This window comes from Juglans regia, chromosome 2, assembly GCF_001411555.2.
Source record: "Juglans regia cultivar Chandler chromosome 2, Walnut 2.0, whole genome shotgun sequence".
Taxonomy (NCBI): domain Eukaryota; kingdom Viridiplantae; phylum Streptophyta; class Magnoliopsida; order Fagales; family Juglandaceae; genus Juglans; species Juglans regia.
In genome coordinates this window covers 2,002,734-2,022,533 of record NC_049902.1, presented here as the reverse complement: position 1 = coordinate 2,022,533, position 19,800 = coordinate 2,002,734, and the positions used below count along the sequence as shown (strand labels likewise).

General features: G+C 31.1%; 1 protein-coding gene and 1 pseudogene across 2 annotated transcripts; both read right to left on the bottom strand.

Annotated features, from left to right (window-relative positions):
* Nucleotides 1–1,901: 1,901 nt before the first annotated feature.
* LOC108986007 lies at nucleotides 1,902–4,125 on the bottom strand (annotated as a pseudogene).
* Nucleotides 4,126–13,260: 9,135 nt separating this feature from the next.
* On the bottom strand, nucleotides 13,261–15,324 carry LOC108986001 (cytochrome P450 71A1-like). Of its 2 annotated transcripts, none has more exons than XM_018958494.2 (2): nucleotides 14,222–15,324; nucleotides 13,261–14,109 (listed from the first exon to the last, which is right to left on the bottom strand). In XM_018958494.2, the coding sequence occupies exons 1-2, from the start codon at nucleotides 15,143–15,145 to the stop codon at nucleotides 13,495–13,497; spliced, it is 1,539 nt and encodes a 512-aa protein (XP_018814039.1). In that variant the 5' UTR covers nucleotides 15,146–15,324; the 3' UTR covers nucleotides 13,261–13,494. The 2 variants fall into 2 exon arrangements, with proteins under 2 accessions (XP_018814039.1, XP_018814036.1); XM_018958491.2 differs by having other exon boundaries at nucleotides 14,210–15,322.
* Between the last annotated feature and the right edge of the window lie 4,476 nt (nucleotides 15,325–19,800).

The following is a 19,800-nucleotide window of genomic DNA, read 5'->3' as shown; positions in this document are numbered from 1 at the left end:
TTATCAATTGAATGATGATTTTGTATGTTGGCCCATTTATGTAAATAATTATGTTTTTAATCAGGTGTTGTTCAAAATCTATTTTTAAAGAGCTTTATTTCATGAATTGTTACTATTATATGCTTCTGTGAAGAGATTTTAAGATTTTGTTTCCTCCAACCAGATGCTACATACAAGGGGCATGCTAGTGTGTGTGTGTATCTATACATATATAGTCTTATTGATCGGATCATGAACTACGTACCATTAATTAACCTAAAACCAATCATGTCAAGGGAGATGTACAATACTAAAATCTTTTAAGCCATTAATTCGGGAGTAACGCTATTCATCATCTCAATTATCATCATCATTCTATCTTCTCATGATGTAGCATTAGATGATTAGAGACTATTTATTATATTATACTTATGAATCTATTATCTAATACTATATCATAGAATGCTGAGAAAATGTAAAAAAATTGATGATGGATAGATATTTTCTTAATTCGGAATCACACTAAACAGGTTGAATATATTATATGCATGCATCGGAGCCCATGCCTCTTTCTCAACGAAGATTTTTTTTTCCTTCCAAGGAAGATTAATAAAGCTGAACTAAAGCTGGTAGGGTTCACTGCAACAAATTTAGTTTTTTCATGACACTTCAGAATTTGTGGAAAACAATTTTCACTAAATTATATTTCTGTTACAGTTTGTAATAACCCTCACAAAAGATTGAAAAATAATTTCTGACGTTGGAACGTTTTAATAATTAAAAAATGCTAGAGTCACCGAATGTTGGGTCTTGACAATTTTTTTTTTTATTTGATGGTTAAGAAAGTGTTTTTTTATTGATGCTGTGATTTTTTTTTTAAAAAAAAAGTTTAAGAATATTAAAAAAAAAAATTGAATGAAAAAAAAAACCATTTTTGTATGTTTTTATCAGGACGGGTCTCGTGCTACTGCTCTTTACGTTTGGTAGTGAGAATATTTGAGAAGTATTGAAAATATTTGTGAATAGTTATGAGTAGAGACTAGAGTGAATTTGTGAGTTCCATTGAGAGTATTACCTTTTCTGACACTTTTTTCCATCAAAAAAAATTCTCGCATCTTTTTATAAGAAAATTATAAAATACAATATTCGAACGTAATATTATCATTAAGGTTCAAAAAAACTTTTATTTGTCTTAAATAATGCTCCAATGTTTTTGTACAGTGAAAGTTGCTGTCTCGTTTATTTTTACAGATGAGAAGTTGAGACTAAAGTTAAAAGTTGAATAAAATAATATTGTTAAAATATATTTTTTTAATATTATTTTTGTTAATTTAATTTTGAGATTTGAAAAAGTTGAATTATTTATTTTATTTTGTATGAAAATTTGATAAAATTGTAATGATTAAATAAAATAAGATGAGTTAAGCTATGAAAACAAACGAGACCGAATAACGTTCGAAAATTAACCAAGTTTCTATGACAATTTTCTAGAACTGTCTTAAACAGACTATCAAGTTATAATAATATGTTGTGATAAATTATAATTAAATATTAACAACCAACTTAAATTATATTTACATATCTGAGGTAATTAATTTAAATATAAGTTATTATATGATTAAATTTAGGTATTATATAAATAAAAAAACAATTGGCCGCTAGTTAAGTAGCCATAAAATTACAATGTAAAATAAATAAATAAGGATACACTTTGCATCACAAACAGATAAGCTGATAATACAATTTTATTTTTTAAAAAAAATTCTAAAGTAGTGTCGACATTCTTTCTTGGAGTTGAATGATTCCTCCTTTAATCAAGCTTATATATGACAAATGAAAACTTTTATTATCCTACTTAATGATCACTTAAGATTGCTTCAAATACCTGAACATAATTAATAAAACAAGTTTCGGAAAAACAATAATTAAGAACAAGATCACATTCACATGCAAAGACAATAATTATAATGAGTCAAGACACTACAGTGACAGCCACCAAAATCAATGCCACATGTTGCTACTACAAGTATACCAATTAATTAAGGCAACAAAGGGTGAATGGCGACATCAGCAAAGGTCATGATCCTTTTGCATCAAAAAGTAATTTTATTTGCACAACGATATTGATCTAATGATCTGGTCTTAAATGGATGCATCAATCAAGGTGAGTGCAATGTTGGTACCAGATGAAGAGGAATTTTCCTAGCCACGGTGACCCCATAAACTTCTCCCATGTCCAAGTCTTGCCTCTTTACACTAGCTATCGGCAACCTCCAGTCAAACCAACATAACATGTGGGCAATCACATACTCAACTGAAGCCAGACCAAATGCCAACCCTGGGCATCCCCTTCTCCCACCTCCAAATGGGAGAAATTCAAAGTCATGGCCTCTGAAATCAATTGGGTTGTCAATAAATCTTTCGGGGAGAAACTCTTCTGGCCTCTCCCATACGGTGGGGTCCCTTTGTATGGCCCATGTGTTGACAAATACTTTTGTTTTTGGTGGAATATCATAACCTCCTAATTTCACACTTGATGATGTTTCTCGAGGTAGCAACAGAGGAGCTGGTGGATGTAGTCTAAGAGTTTCCTTTAGGACACATTTCAAGTAACACATTTGATGGATGTCATTCTCGTCTATCTTCAACTTGTTGCCCACCACTATTCTCACCTCTTCTTGTGCTCTCTTCATAATGTTCGGATTTTTTATGAGCTCTGCCATTAACCATTCCGTAGTTGTTGAAGACGTATTCGCTTGCTCCCACAAACATGTCCTGAAATTGTTGGAAAAGAAAACTTTACACGTGATTGTGTGTTGGTGTGTGTGGATGTGTCCAAGTGTTTGAGAGAGAGAGAGAGAAAGACCAGTAAGATTGCTTTGAGGTTGTCTTGAGTGAACTCATAGTCAAGCATACCGTCCTCTTGAAGTTGTAGAAGAATATCAACAAAGTCTTTCTTATAATTTGGTTGGTCATGATCATGATCGCTTCTCATTTTCTTGTGTTCTTCAACAACTTGATCTAAAAATGGATCAATTTCTCTGACGACGGCTTTCAAACTTGGGATTAGTCCGGTAAGAACATCAATCCATCCTAGAGAAGGGAAAAAATCTCTGACGCAGAATGCTGTCAATAGCACCATTACCCTTCTTGCTAGTTGTTTAAACCTGCTCTTACCATCCCCTCCTTCAAACTTCTGTCCAAGCGTACATCTAGAGACAATATTGTTTGAGGTTGTAAAGAACATCTCACTTAGATTAACAGAAGTTTGTTTGAGGCACAACTCACGTATCCTATTTGTTAATAAAATAACCTCTTCTTCCCTTACATATTGGAATGATTGCACTCTTCTGAAGCTCAAAAGTTCGTGGACGCAGATTTTCCTTGCTTGTCTCCAATATTCACCATATGATGCGAACCCTATGTCTGTACGACCGTACAGTAATATGTCAGCAGCTGTAGTTCTTGGCCGGTTTGAGAAAGTGATATCATGTGTCTTCGTGACTTCTCTGGCCATATCTGCAGATGACACCACAAGGGATAGAGCATGACCCAAGTGTAAGAGCATGACGGGGCCATACTTCTTAGAAAGGGATCGAAAAGAGCGATGTGGGAGTGTGCCAAGCTGGTGAAGGTTGCCTAAGATTGGCAGCTTTGGTGGAGATGGGGGTAAATTGGATTTGGCGCTTCTGAGTATACGTTTCAAGACGTACAGAAATGAAAAGATGAAAAGAAGAGATAGGAAGGGATTGAGTGGTATTTTGTGTAGCTCCTGCCATGATTGTAGCAGCGATGGTAGCGGAGCCATTTCCTCTCAAGTTTTAGCACGGGCAGCCTGGCTCTTTCGGTGATATATATAATGGCTTTTAGTTTTTTAACACTTCAGGCAATACGATATATAGTTATATCTTCTAAAGTAACACGATGCAGAATGACATAATGTAGGATGCAAGATGACAAGGGAGTCTGGGCATGTTTTGCTAGCTCTCTTCACCTGGACACTTACACTAGACATATTTAAATCCCCAAAGGGTGTTGACGCCAAACTTGGTATTTCAATATGTGAGAATCATGTGGAGTTTTTTGGTATTTCAGAAAGTGTGTATATATCTTTGGACAAAACTTCAGGTTTATGAGTAATGCTTTACTCTGTTCTAGTGTTTAAAACTTTAAATACAAAAAAGCATCTGCCCTATTTTCACTGTTTTTGGAAAACCAAGCTCCACTTTGGATTAGAAACTTATCTCAATGCATCTCATCTCGTCATTATAACTTTTTTAAATTGCCACACAAAATAAAACAAACAATTCAACTTTTTCAAAGCTCAAAATAATAATAATATTTAAAAATAATATTCGAACAATATTTTATTCAACTCATCTAAACTATTTTAACTCATCTCTGAATCTAAACTGACCGTTTAAATACAAAAAAAATCTTCACTATTTTCTCTTTCTTTGGAAAACAAAGTACTCATGAGTGCATGAGAGATAATCACATATGTTTCTTGTTCCAGGTTCAGTAGCTTATCATGCATCTTGTTTAATCTTTCATTGACACAAATAGAACATCATGATCACTTTTGTGTGAAATGAGAATTTCCGTTCTACAGAAAAAGTTTTGTCGTCTCTAATCACATGAACGGTGTAATTCATTTTAATTAATTGTATTTAAATGATTGACATATAGATCAATCACTTCTGATATATTATATCAAGATATAAGTGTAATCACAATGCATATTGTTTAATCTTCCATTGACACAAATACAATATCATGATCATTTGTGTATAAAATGAGAATTTCCATTTTTCAAAAAAAGTTTTTACATCTCTAGTCAAATGAACGGTGTAATTCATTTTAATTAATTCTATTTAAATGATTGACCTATAGATCAATCACTTCTGATATATTATATCAAGATATAAGTGTAATTTCCATGCATCTTGTTTAATCTTCCATTGACACAAATAGAACATCATGATCATTTGTGTGTGAAATCAGAATTTCCGTTTTTCAAAAAAAGTTTTGTCGTCTAGTCACATGAACGGTATAATTCATTTTAATTAATTGTATTTAAATGATTGACCTATTGATCAATCACTTCTCATTTATATCAATATATAAGTGTAATCCTCATGCATCATGTTTAATCTTCCATTGACAAAAATAGAACATCATGATCATTTGCGTGTGAAATGAGAATTTCCGTTTTTCAGAAAAAGTTTTATCGTCTAGTCACATGGACCGTGTAATTTATTTTAATTGTATTTAAATGATTGGCCTATAAATCAATCACTTCTGATATATTATATCAAGATATAAGTGTAATCCCCATGCATCTTGTTTAATCTTTCATTGACACAAATAAAACATCATGATCACTTGTGTGTGAAATGAGAATTTCTATTTTTTAGAAAAAGTTTTGTCGTCTCTAGTTACATGAACGGTATAATTCATTTTCATTAATTGTATTTAAATGATTGACATATAGATCAATCACTTCTGATATATTATATCAATATATAAGTGTAATCCTCATGCATCTTGTTTAATCTCTCATTGTCACAAATAGAACATCATAATCACTTGTGTGTGAAATGAGAATTTCGATTTTTCAGAAAAAGTTTTGTCGTCTCTAGTTACATGGACGGTGTAATTCATTTTAATTAATTGTATTTAAATGATTGACGTACAGATCAATCACTTCTGATATATCATATCAAAATATAAGTGTAATTCCCATGCATCTTGTTTAATCATTCATTGACACAAATAGAACATCATGATCACTTGTGTATGAAATGAGAATTTCTATTTTTCAAAAAACGTTTTGTCGTCTCTAGTTACATGAACGATGTAATTCATTTTAATTAATTGTATTTAAGTGATTGACCTATAGATCAATCACATCTGTTATATTATATCAAGATATAACTGTAATCCCCATGCATCTTGTTCAATCTTTTATTGACACAAATAGAACATCATGATAATTTGTGTGTGAAATAAGAATTTCCGTTTCTCAGAAAAATTTTGTCGTCTAGTCACATGAACAGTATAATTCATTTTAATTAATTGTATTTAAATGATTGACATATAGATCCATCACTTTTGATTTATACCAAGATATAAGTGTAATTCCTGTGCATCTTGTTTAATCTTCCATTGACACAAATTGAACATCATGATCATTTGTGTGTGAAATGAGAATTTCCGTTTTTCAGAAAATTTTTGTTGTCTAGTCACATGGACGGTGTAATTCATTTTAATTAATTGTATTTAAATGATTGACCTATAGACCAATCACTTCTATTATCTTATATCAAGATATAAGTGTAATCCCCATGCATCTTGTTCAATCTTTCATTGACACAAATAGAACATCATAATGAATTGTGTGTGAAATGAGAATTTCCATTTGTCAGAAAAAGTTTTGTCCTCTAGTCACATGAACGGTATGATTCATTTTAATTAATTGTATTTAAATGATTGACATATAGATCAATCACTTCTGATTATTATATCAAGATATAAGTGTAATCCTCATGGATCTTGTTTAATCTCTCATTGTCACAAATAGAACATCATAATCACTTGTGTGTGAAATGAGAATTTCTATTTTTCAGAAAAAGTTTTGTCGTCTCTAGTTACATGGACGGTGTAATTCATTTTAATTAATTGTATTTAAATGATTGACGTACAGATCAATCACTTCTGATATATCATATCAAAATATAAATGTAATTCCCATGCATCTTGTTTAATCTTTCATTGACACAAATAGAACATGATGATCACTTGTGTATGAAATGAGAATTTTAGTTTTCAAAAAACGTTTTGTCGTCTCTAGTTACATGAACGATGTAATTCATTTTAATTAATTGTATTTAAATGATTGACCTATAGATCAATCACTTATGTTATATTATATCAAGATATAACTATAATCCCCATGCATCTTGTTCAATCTTTTATTGACACAAATAGAACATCATGATCATTTGTGTGTGAAATAAGAATTTCCGTTTCTCAGAAAAAGTTTTGTCGTCTAGTCACATGAACGGTATAATTCATTTTAATTAATTGTATTTAAATGATTGACATATAGATCCATCACTTTTGATTTATACCCAGATATAAGTGTAATTCCCATGCATCTTGTTTAATCTTCCATTGACACAAATTGAACATCATGATCATTTGCGTGTGAAATGAGAATTTTCGTTTTTCAGAAAATTTTTGTTGTCTAGTCACATGGACGGTGTAATTCATTTTAATTAATTGTATTTAAATAATTGACCTATAGATCAATCACTTCTGTTATATTATATCAAGATATAAGTGTAATCCCCGTGCATCTTGTTCAATCTTTCATTGACACAAATAGAACATCATAATGAATTGTGTGTGAAATGAGAATTTCCGTTTGTCAGAAAAAGTTTTGTCCTCTAGTCACATGAACGGTATGATTCATTTTAATTAATTGTATTTAAATGATTGACATATAAATCAATCACTTCTGATATATTATATCAAGATATAAGTGTAATCCTCATGCATCTTGTTTAATCTCTCATTGTCACAAATAGAACATCATAATCACTTGTGTGTGAAATGAGAATTTCTATTTTTCAGAAAAAGTTTTGTCGTCTCTAGTTACATGGACGGTGTAATTCATTTTAATTAATTGTATTTAAATGATTGACGTACAGATCAATCACTTCTGATATATCATATCAAAATATAAGTGTAATTCCCATGCATTTTGTTTAATCTTTCATTGACTCAAATAGAACATCAAGATCGTTTGTGTGTAAAATGAGAATTTTTTTCATTTTTTAGAATAAATTTTGTCGTCTAGTCACATGAACGGTGTAATTCATTTTAATTAATTGATTTTAAATGATTGACCTATAGATCAATCACTTCTTATATAATATATAGAGATATAAATGTAATCCCCAAGCATCTTGTTTAATCTTCCATTGACACAAATGGAACATCGTGATCATTTGTGTGTGAAATGAGAATTTCTGTTTCTCAGAACAAGTTTTGTTGTCTGGTCACATGAACGGTATAATTCATTTTAATTAATTGTATTTAAATGTTTGACATATAGATCAATCACTTTTGATTTATATCATGATATAAGTGTAATCCGCGTGCATCACGTTTAATCTTGCATTGACACAAATAGAACATCATGATCACTTGTGTGTGAAGTGAGAATTTCTGTTTTTCAGGATATGACTTGTTGTCTATAGTCACATGAACGGTATAATTCATTTTAATTAATTGTATTTAAACGATTGACCTATAGATCAATCACTTCCGATATATTATATCAAGATATAAGTGTAATCCTCATGCATCTTGTTTAATCTTTCATTAACACAAGTAGAACATCATGATCATTTGTGTGCGAAATGAGAATTTTCCTTTTTCAGAATAAGTTTTGTCGTCCCTAATCAAATGAACGGTGTATGTCATTTTAATTAATTGTATTTAAATGATTGACCTATAGATCAATCACTTCTGATATATATCAAGATATAAGTGTAATCCGCATGCATCGTGTTTAATATTTCATTGACACAAATAGAACATCATGATCACTTGTGTGTGAAATGAGAATTTCTGATTTTGAGAATATGATTTGTCGTCTCTAGTCACATGAACGGTGTAATTCATTTTAATTAATTGTCATCTAGTCACATGAACGGTATAATTCATTTTAATTAATTGTATTTAAATGATTGACCTATGGATCAATCACTTCTGATTTATATCAAGATGTAAGTGTAATCCGCATGCATCATGTTTAATCTTTAATTGACACAAATAGAACATCATGATCATTTGTGTGTGAAATGAGAATTTCTGTTTTTCAGAATATGATTTGTCGTCTCTTGTCACATGAACGGTGCAATTCATTTTAATTAATTGTTTTTAAATAATTAACCTAAGATCAATCATTTCTGATATATTATATCAAGATATAACTGTAATTCTCATGCATCTTGTTTAATCTTTCGTTGACACTAATAGCAAATCATGATCATTTGTTTGTGAAATGAGAATTTCCGTTTTTCAGATTGTGTTTTGTCGTCTCTAGTCACATGAACGGTGTAATTCATTTTAATTAATTGTATTTAAATGATTGACCTAAGATCAATCATTTCTGATATATTATATCAAGATATAAGTGTAATCCCCAAGCATCTTGTTTAATCTTTCATTGATAGAAATAGAACATCTTGATCATTTGTGTGTGAAATGAGAATTTTCGTTTTTCAGAATGAGTTTTGTCGTCTCTAGTCATGTGAATAGTGTAATTCATTTTAATCAATTGTATCTAAATCTGATATATTATATCAAGATATAAGTGTAATCCTCATGCATCTTGTTTAATCTTCCATTGATACAAATAGAACATCATGATCATTTTGTATGAAATGAGAATTTTCGTTTTTCAAAAAAAAATTTGTCGTCTATGATCACATAAACGTTGTAATTCATTTTAACTAATCGTATTTAAATTATTGACCGATACATCAATCACTTCTGATATATTATATCAAGATATAAATGTAATCCCCGTGCATCTTGTTTAATCTTCCATTGACACAAATAGAACACCATTATAATTTGTGTGTGAAATGAGAATTTTCGTTTTTCAGAATAAGTTTTGTCGTCTCTAGTAAAATGAACGGTGTAATTCATTTTAATTGATTGTATTTAAATGATTGACCTATAGATCAATCACTTCTAATATATTATATCATGATATAAGTGTGATTGGGGATTACAAATAATAATAATAATAATAATAATAATGGTGGTAATGATGATGTTTATGAATTTATGAATTTAAACTTATTAATTTATTAATGCTTTATTATTATTATTATTATTATTATATTTGTCGAATGGTGACCTTCTAATCAACGTAATACGTGCAAGTAGTAGCAGGCCAGGAAAGACGACACGTTCAAATCTTTTATGGTATTTGATATTCCCCGAACTTGATTTTTTAGAGTAGTGATATATCTATCTATCGATATTGTCATAACCCAGTTTTTGTGTTATAAGTTCATCCCAAAGCCCAACCCATTGTGAAGCCGAAGACCGTCGTTTTTAAACAAAAAACAACGTCGAAACGAATTTGTTTTTGGACATGAGGGGATTTGGTTTGTACAATGGCTAGTTAATTAACTTTGGGCTAATTGAATTTTGAAAATACTCATAAGAATCGAATTGGATAGATGGGTCTTGCTAAATTCGGGTCTCATAGGTGGATTGGGGTTGTTACAGAATTTTTTAGTATGATTTGTTTTAGTCTTAAAAGCATGACCGGTTATGTTAATTCATAGATCATGTTAATTGAGGTCGAGTTTTGAGAAAATTGCATATTTTGTTACGGAAAAAATATATGGTTTATTTTCTACATTATTCTCTATATCTAAACATTGAAATGAGATATTTTTATGATTACTAGCGTAGACATGAACATATAGACTTTAACACTTACTTTTTGTAGTCTTTGCTGATCATGTATGCATGGCCATGGTTCCACGCGTTTGAAATTTCCGATTTAATCTTATTACTAATTCATCCAGTTCATGTATAGACTGTAAGAAATTTTGTCAATGAGCAGTAGGGGTGTAACCGGTCCGGTCCGGTCCGGTTTTGGATAAAATATAAGACCAAACCGGTATGTATCAATTTTGTATTTTTCAAAACCGATTACGCACCGATTACCCTCCTAAACCGGTACTTCCGGTTTTACCGATTTTCTGGTTTTTTGAAAACTATTGATATAGTTATAAGTTATATATTAGTATTAGTTATAAATTATATATTTAATATTATTATTAGTTATAAACTTTTAGTAAAAACTTTTAGTATTAATTATAAGTATAACTATACTCTATAGTCTATATTAGACTATTAGTATTATTTATAAACTTATATATTGAATTAACATTTAATGTAATAATTTTTAAATTATACTATGAAATTATTTCATATATGAATATATATATGAAATTATAAATTAACATTTAATGTATAAATTTATAATTATACATTATATATAAAACTTATATATATTAATATTAATAAATATATAATATTTTGTATAAAACTTATATATAAAAATATTTTTTTTTTATATTTTTTTATCAACCAGTCCAGTTCGGTCCGGTCCGATCCAAAAAATTCCTAAACCGGAACCGAACCGAAATTAGCCGGTTTTCACATTCTAAGAACCGGTCCCGGACCGGACCGGTTCAAAACCGATAAAACCGATCCGGTCCGGTCCGATCCAGACCGATTTTCCAGTTTACTGGTTTGAATTTACACCCTTAATGAGCAGTGCTACATCGACCGAGGATGTAGCACAAGACCCGTCTCGATAAGAATAAAAATGTTTTTTTTTTATATTCTTAAACATTTCTTTTAAAAAAAAAAATTATAACATCACTAAAAAGTACTTCTTTAATCACTAAATAAAAAAATAAAAATAAATAAATTTTTCAGGACGGGATCTAACATTCGGTGACTCTAGTATTTTTGTTTGTCAATATCGTATATATTTTCGTCATGGATCTTGTGGGTAATCCCGGGGGTCTAATTTATTATTATTATTATTATTATTAGTTACATAAAAATACAAATGATATTGTGAAGAATGACTTCGTTCATGACGTATCAAGGCGATTATAATTAGCTTGTAATTTAATTCATATATAGAATTCCAAACATCTCAAATCTCATTAAAAAGGGTTAAAATAAAGAAAAATATTATTTTGCCCACTAATTATTTCTCTCCCTCATTTTGACATTTCAAGTATTTTAATTTTCTTTTAATTTTTTTTTTTACTTAATAGTTAAGAAAGTGACTATTTGTTTATTGATATATTTTTATATTTTTTAAAAAAATATTTTAAAATAATTAAAAAATGTGAATTAAAAAATTCAAAAAAAATAAAATATTAAATTTGACCTAGCGGTTAGATTGAGCGGACTATTCTAAACGGTAGAATGGCTCGACTCTAAAAATATAATATGTAGCAAAACATGTGATATATATTTTATATATGGGTGCGGCTACAATGCCGCCCCATTTTGACCGCCGGGCTTACCGCCCAGCGTAAAATCTTTTTTTTTTCTTTTTTCTTTTCACATTTTTTTTATATATTTAAAAAATAAAAAAAATACATCAATATATTTAAAATCACTTTCTTAATTATTAAGTAAAAAAAAAAAAAAAAAGAATTTTGACCAGCGGTCAAATGGAGGTGTCACTTTGGGGAGGTAAAGTAGTGTTTCTCTTTATATATATGTATACATGATATATAGTCTTATCGGATTAGTGACACATGGAGATTTTTCTTGTAATTGAATTGTCTAAGCTGGCAGGGGCCACTACAACAAATTTAGTTTTTCATGACAGTTTAGAATTTGTGGAAAAAAAAAATTGTAATTAAATTATATTTCTGTTACAGTTTGTAAAAACCCTCACAAAAGATAGAAAAACATTTTCTGACGATGGAAAGTTTTAATAATCTGTCCGAACATACTTTTTCTGAAACATTTTTCCATAAAAAAAAAAAAAAGTATAAAATACATTTGAACGTGTAATATTATTATTAAGGATTCAAAAAACTTTTATTTCTCTTAAATAATATTTTTACAATGTTTTTGTACAGTGAAAGTTACTTAAGAATATAAACGTTCGAAAGTTAACCAAGTTTTTGTGACAATTTTTTAGAACCATGTCTTAACAGACTATCAAGTTATAATAATAATATGTTGTGATAAAATTATACTTAAATATTAACTACCAACTTAAATTATATTTACATGATATCTAAAGTAATTAATTTAAATATAAGTTATTATATAATTAAATTTAGGTATTATATAAATAATAAATAAACAATTGGCTTGTTAAGTAGCCATAAAATTATGATGTTAAAGAGGTAAAAAAAAAAAAAAAAAAAGAAGAAGAAGAAGAAGAAGAAGAAGAAGAAGAGAGAGAGAGATACACTTTGCATCACAAACTGATACGCTGATAATACAATTTTTTTTTTTTTTTTTAATTCTCAAGTAGTATCGATATTCTTTCTTGGAGTTGAATGCATGATTACTCCTTTAATTTAATCAAGCTTATATATGACAAATGAAGACTTTTATTATCCTACTTAATGATCACTTAAGATAGCTCCCAATACCTGAATATAATTAATAAAACAAGTTTCGAAAAAACATTAATTAAGAACAAGATCACATTTTCACATGCAAAGACAATAATTAAAATGAATCAAGGCACTACAGTGACAGCCACCAAAATCAATGCCACATGTTGCTACTACAAGTATACCAATTAATTAAGGCAACAAAGGGTGAATGGCGACATCAGCAAAGGTCATGATCCTCTTGCATCAAAAAGTAATTTTATTTGCACAACGATATTGATCTAATGACCTGGTCTTAAATGGATGACAATCAAGGAGAGTGCAATGTTGGTACCAGATGAAGAGGAATTTTCCTACCCACAGTGAGCCCATAAACTTCTCCCATGTCCAAGTCTTGCCCCTTTACACTAGCTGTCGGCAACCTCCAGTCAAACCAACATAACATGTTGGCAATCACATACTCAACTGAAGCCAGACCAAATGCCAACCCTGGGCATCCCCTTCTCCCACCTCCAAATGGGAGAAATTCAAAGTCTTGGCCTTTAAAATCAATAGGGTTGTCAATAAATCTTTCGGGGAGAAACTCTTCGGGCCTCTCCCATATTTTAGGGTCCCTTTGGATTGCCCATACGTTGACATATACTCTTGTTTCCGAAGGTATATCATAACTTCCAAATTTCACCCTTGCTGATGTTTCTCGAGGTATCAAAAAAGGAAGTGCTGGATGGAGCCTGAGAGTTTCCTTGATAATACATTTCAAGTAAACCATTTGATCGATGTCATTCTCATCTATCTTCAACTTGTTGCCCACCACTCTTCTCGCCTCTTCTTGTGCTCTCTTCATAATGTTTGGATTTTTTATGAGCTCTGCCATTAACCATTCCATAATTGTTGAAGACGTCTCGCTTGCTCCCACAAACATGTCCTGAAATATTTGTTTGAAAAGAAAACTTTAGACGTGATTGTGTGTTGGTGTGTGTGGATGCGTGTGTCCAAGTGTTTGAGAGAGAGAGAGAGAGAGAGACCAGTAAGATTGCCTTGAGGTTGTCTTGAGTGAACTCATAGTCAAGCTTGCCTTCCTCTTGAAGTTGGAGAAGAATATCAACAAAAGCTTTCTTATTTGGTTGGTCATGATCATCGCCTCTCATTATCTTGTGTTCTTCAATAACTTGATCTAAAAATGGATCAATTTCTCTAACGAGGGCTTTCAAACTTGGGATTAGTCCCGTAAGAACATCAATCCATCCTAGAGAAGGGAAAAAATCTCTGACGCAGAATGCTGTCAATAGCACCATTACCCTTCTTGCTAGCTGTGCAAACCTGCTCTTACCATCTCCTCCTTCAAACTTCTGTCCAAGCGTACATCTAGAGACAATATTGTTTGAGGTTGTAAAGAACATCTCACTTAGATTAACAGAAGTTTGTTTGAGGCACGACTCACGTATCCTACTTGTTAATAAAATAACCTCTTCTTCCCTTACATATTGGAATGATTGCACTCTTCTGAGGCTCAAAAGTTCGAGAACGCAGATTTTCCTTGCTTGTCTCCAATATTCACCATAGGATGCGAACCCTATGTCTGTACAACCATATAGTAAGATGTTAGCAGCTGTAGTTCTTGGCCGGTTTGAGAAAGTGATATCATGTGTCTTCATGACTTCTCTGGCCATATCTGCAGATGACACCACAAGGGATGGAGCATGACCCAAGTGTAAGAGCATGACGGGGCCATACTTCTTAGAAAGGGATCGAAAAGAGCGATGTGGGAGTGTGCCAAGCTGGTGAAGGTTGCCTATGATTGGCAGCTTTGGTGGAGATGGGGGTAAATTGGATTTGGCGCTTCTGAGTATACGTTTTAAGACGTACAGAAATGAAAAGATGAAAAGAAGAGATAGGAAGGGATTGACTGGTATTTTGTGTAGCTCTTGCCATGATTGTAGCAACCATGGTAGCTGAGCCATTTCCTCTCAAGTTTTAGCACTGGCAGCCTGGCTCTTTCGGTGATATATATAATGGCTTTTAGTTTTTCAACGCTCCAGAGAATACCATATATAGTTATATCTTTTAAAATAACACGATGCAGAATGACAGAATGTAGGATGCAAGATGACAAGGGAGTCTGGGCATGTTTTGCTAGCCCTCTTCACCTGGACACTTACAGTTGACATATTTAAATCCCCATTGAGTGTTGACGCAAAATTTGGTATTTCAATATGTGGGAATCATGTGGAGTTTTTTGGTATTTCATAAGCGTGCATTTATCTTTGGACAAAACTTCAGGTTTATGAGTAATGCTTTACTCTGTTCTAGTGTTTAAATACAAAAAGCATCTGCTTTATTTTCACCGTTTTGGGAAAACCAGCGTCGGTTTGAGTAGAAAATTTATCTCAACTTATCCCAACGCATCTCATCTTATCATTATAATTTTTTTAAATTATCATATAAAATATAATAAATAATTCAACTTTTTCAAATCTCAAAACAATAATAATATTAAAAAATAATATTCTAACAATATTTTATTTAATTCATTTAAAACTGTCTTAACTTATCTTTGAATCCAAACTGACCGTTTAAATACAAAAAAAAAAAAAAAATTGATTGCATTTAAATGATTAACCTATAGATCAATCACTTCTAATATATTATATCAAGATATAAGTGTGATTGGGGATTACAAAATTTTAAAAAAAAAAATTGATGAGTAGCATTAATATTAAATTAATAATGAGTCTAATTAATTGTTAATATCCACATGATTAATCTTTAAACGAATACAATACAATACAATTCAAACGATTATGCACCAATTGCATGTTCTTGCCATCAACACTAATTGTACACGTAAAGGATCCATTTACCAGATCAAGTGATGAATATAAATTAACCAAACTTTTCTGATAATGTAAGCATGCATGATATATATAAGAACGATGCAGCTTATATATATAAATTAACCAATATATAAATGATACTATCTTTTTGTAATATTTGCTGATGTATGGTCCCATTTGAAAATTAATTCGTTTTAATCTTATTAATTAGCTGATCAACCAGTAGGCCGGTAGACTTCTAAGAAATTTTTTTAAACAAGGGTTGATTATAAAATAAGGGGAAAATGAGCATTGTGGGTGGAGCCTCCGCCATCTCTTTCCTCTTTAATTTGGTACTTTAAAAATTTATAAACATCATCGTCACTACCATTATTATTATTATTATTATTATTATTATTATTATATTTGTCGAATGGTGACCTGCTAATCTACCTAATACCTGCAACTAGTAGCAGGCGGCCAGGAAAGAGTCGAAAGACGACACGTTCAAATCTTTTATGGTATTTGATATCCCTCGAACTTGTTTTTTAGTGTAGTGATCTATCGATATTGTCATAACCCAGCTTTTGTGTTATAAGTATAGCCCATAGCCCAACCCATTGTGAAGCCGAACACCGTCGGTTTTAAACAAAAAACAACGTCAAAACGAATCAGCACCGGAGGTGTACTAATCAATGAACTCCGGAAACCTACTTTCTTTTCTGACAAAATAAACCAAGCCTAACTGGTCACGACATGTTGTTGATATTGATTGAGTTTGAGAGGGACTTTTACTGACCGAATCCATCCATAAACCTAGACCCCGGCAACCTTTGTAATCAAAGCGTCACGACAACATCTAAAGGCCATCCTTGAATTCTTAAGTAGGAGGCCAAGGCGGAGCACGTAGGAATGCCGACCACTACATAAGCCACTAGTGGCTGAGAGAAAGTTAATTAACTTTGGGCTATGTGAATTTTGAAAATACTCATAAGAAATCGAATTGGATAGATGGGTCTTGCTAAATTCGGATCACAGTGAATTAGAGTTATTATAGAATTTTTAGTATGATCTATTTTATTCTTAAAGCATGACCAGTTATGTTAACTCATAGATCGTGTTAATTATGTTTGGGGGTTGATTGATTTACGATGGACACATTTGTGAGGCAATTTAGTGGTAAAAGTCAAGTAAGCAGTGCACATCTGCTAATTTTACCTAAAACTAATTGAGGTTGAGTTTTGAGAAAATTGCATATTTTGTTATGAAAAAAATAAATCGGTTATTTTCCGCACTATTCTTTATATCTAAACATTGAAATGAGATATTTTTATCTTACTAGCGTAGACATGAGCATATTGAAATTATTATGTGATTAAATGATATTACTTGTATAGAACAATTTTTAGGTTATCGTATTGTATCTAAAAACCCTAAGGAATAGCTTTTTGTTTATGCTTCTATTTCCAAACCTTGCCCTGGATATAAAATGTGGCATCTATTATTAAGTTGGTACTAGCGTCTTTGTTTTTAAGTGCACTCACTTTGGAGATAAAGTGGTTGTTTACTCAATTGGCTGCCGAGATGCACAACTGTCTGTTAGGGGTAAGCACGGTCTCTATTTCTGTTTTTATGATATTTTAGTTACGCTTATGCCAAATGTATTTTTTTTATTGTTCTGTTATCATTAAAGGTCTATATGAAATTCAGTTTTGCTATTGTACAAGAAACTTGAAAATTTCTCTATTTTCTGTAAACGTAGAGGATCGCGTTCTGTCTTAAGAGCCTACAATTTCTTGCATTGTCTTACGCTTGTTCTCTTTCTTTCTCTTTTAAGAAACCCTGCAAATAATTTTTATAGACCCTCGCTTGTTCTCTAAATGCACACGTATATACACGCTCATGTATACATCCATGCAAATTGTCTTAAATACTCTAATTTTCGATTAGAGCACAAGCAAATTCAGCAAATAGCCTGTAACGCTCCGATCCCGTAGGGATCGAAGAGTTACTCCCTATAACTTAAAACTCACAATTCATCGATATATTTATAGACTCCAAAATATAACATCATCAGAAAACTACAAAGTCTCTTAATAAAATCTGTCACTTCTCAGAAATCTTCTATGAGTAATCCACTATGCTTAAATAATCATCTCACCGATACTCCATAATCCTGATACTTAGCTGACCTATTCAAAAATCATCTGAAAAATAATTGGAGATAAGATGTGAGTTATCAACAACTCAGTAAGCAGATGATATATACTAGTGTGTAAACATGAGCATTTTCACAGAGTTCAGAATGCAGAAACAAAACATTTCAGTATCAATATGCAAATCTCAAAAAAATAAATATTATCAGAAAATCAGAGCGACTTTTCAAATATTTCATATTCAGAAACTAACTTTTCATATTCAAAGACTCCTTTGGCACAACATGACTGAACATTTTCGTCTTATCATATCATATCATATCAGAGCATCATATCCGAACATAGACCATGTTTAACCCCCGTGGTAGGGTTGTGCATCCTGCGAAAAGCCAAGCAGAACATAAATCACCGTATTACCAAAGCGATTGCACTCAAAACAGAAAATCACTATTATATCCCGTGGCGGGCCAATCACTATTATCTCCCGTGACAGGGCCAGAGGTCACTATTATATCCCGTGACAGGGCCATAGGTCACTATTATATCTCATGACAGGGTCAGAGGTCACTGTTGTATCCCGTGACAGGGCCACATATCAGAGCAAAACAGAATCAAAATCACCATATCAGAAGCAGAATCAGAGTCAGAACAGAATTAGAAAGTCATGCTAAAGGTTTTTCAGATGCCACATCATATAACAGACTACAGAACATCTTCAGAACAGAACATAATCAAATCACAAAACATATTTTATGCACAAAATTTCATATTCGCTCTTTTTTTTTTAAAGTTCAGAAACAGAATGTCACAAATAAGCTCATGTATATACCAGTCATGACAGAAAATACTTTCTTATTAAACAGAATCTCATGAGTTATGTAGAACAAATAAGTGAGGCAGTTCAAATTTCTTTTCAACATCAAATACGTATATTTTTCAAAAATAATCTCAGCTCATTTTATTTTAAATGTAAAGTCTAGCATAGGAACCCTGCTTATCTGGACTTCTTAGCTTTTCGAAATTTTCCTCAAAAATGCCAGACAAATATTAATCGTCACTTAAAAATAATCACGTAACTTCCATAAATTTCCAACCAACCACGTATTTCGATATTTAAACTTAAAAATGCTAAAAGAACCTATTTTAAGAACCTCAAAACCCAAAATTCTCATAATACCTATAATACCAACATTTTCTAAGACCATCAATATCCATTTAATCAAATTCGTACTGAAGAAGAAAATTTATCGAATAAGTATTATGATAATTATAGAACTCAATAAAAATTATTATTCAAAATATCTAAAATACCAACAATATTTTATAAATAAAAAGAATACATTGGTTGCTAAAGTTTTCCTAAAATAATTCATGAAAAACTCACCTCTTAAGAAAAATAGATTTACTTACTTTAAGTAACAATATTATCAAAATACAATATAATATTTATTGAAACTTAAAACAAAATCCTATTTAAATATAAACTCAACAAAAAAAAACTTCTCACTCGAAAACTAAAACCGGAAACTTTCCATATATAAATATTAGGTTAAAACTAGTAAGTGCCCAAGTTAAAACTTTACTTATAAATACACACACACACACACACACACACACACACACACACACACACATATATATATATAA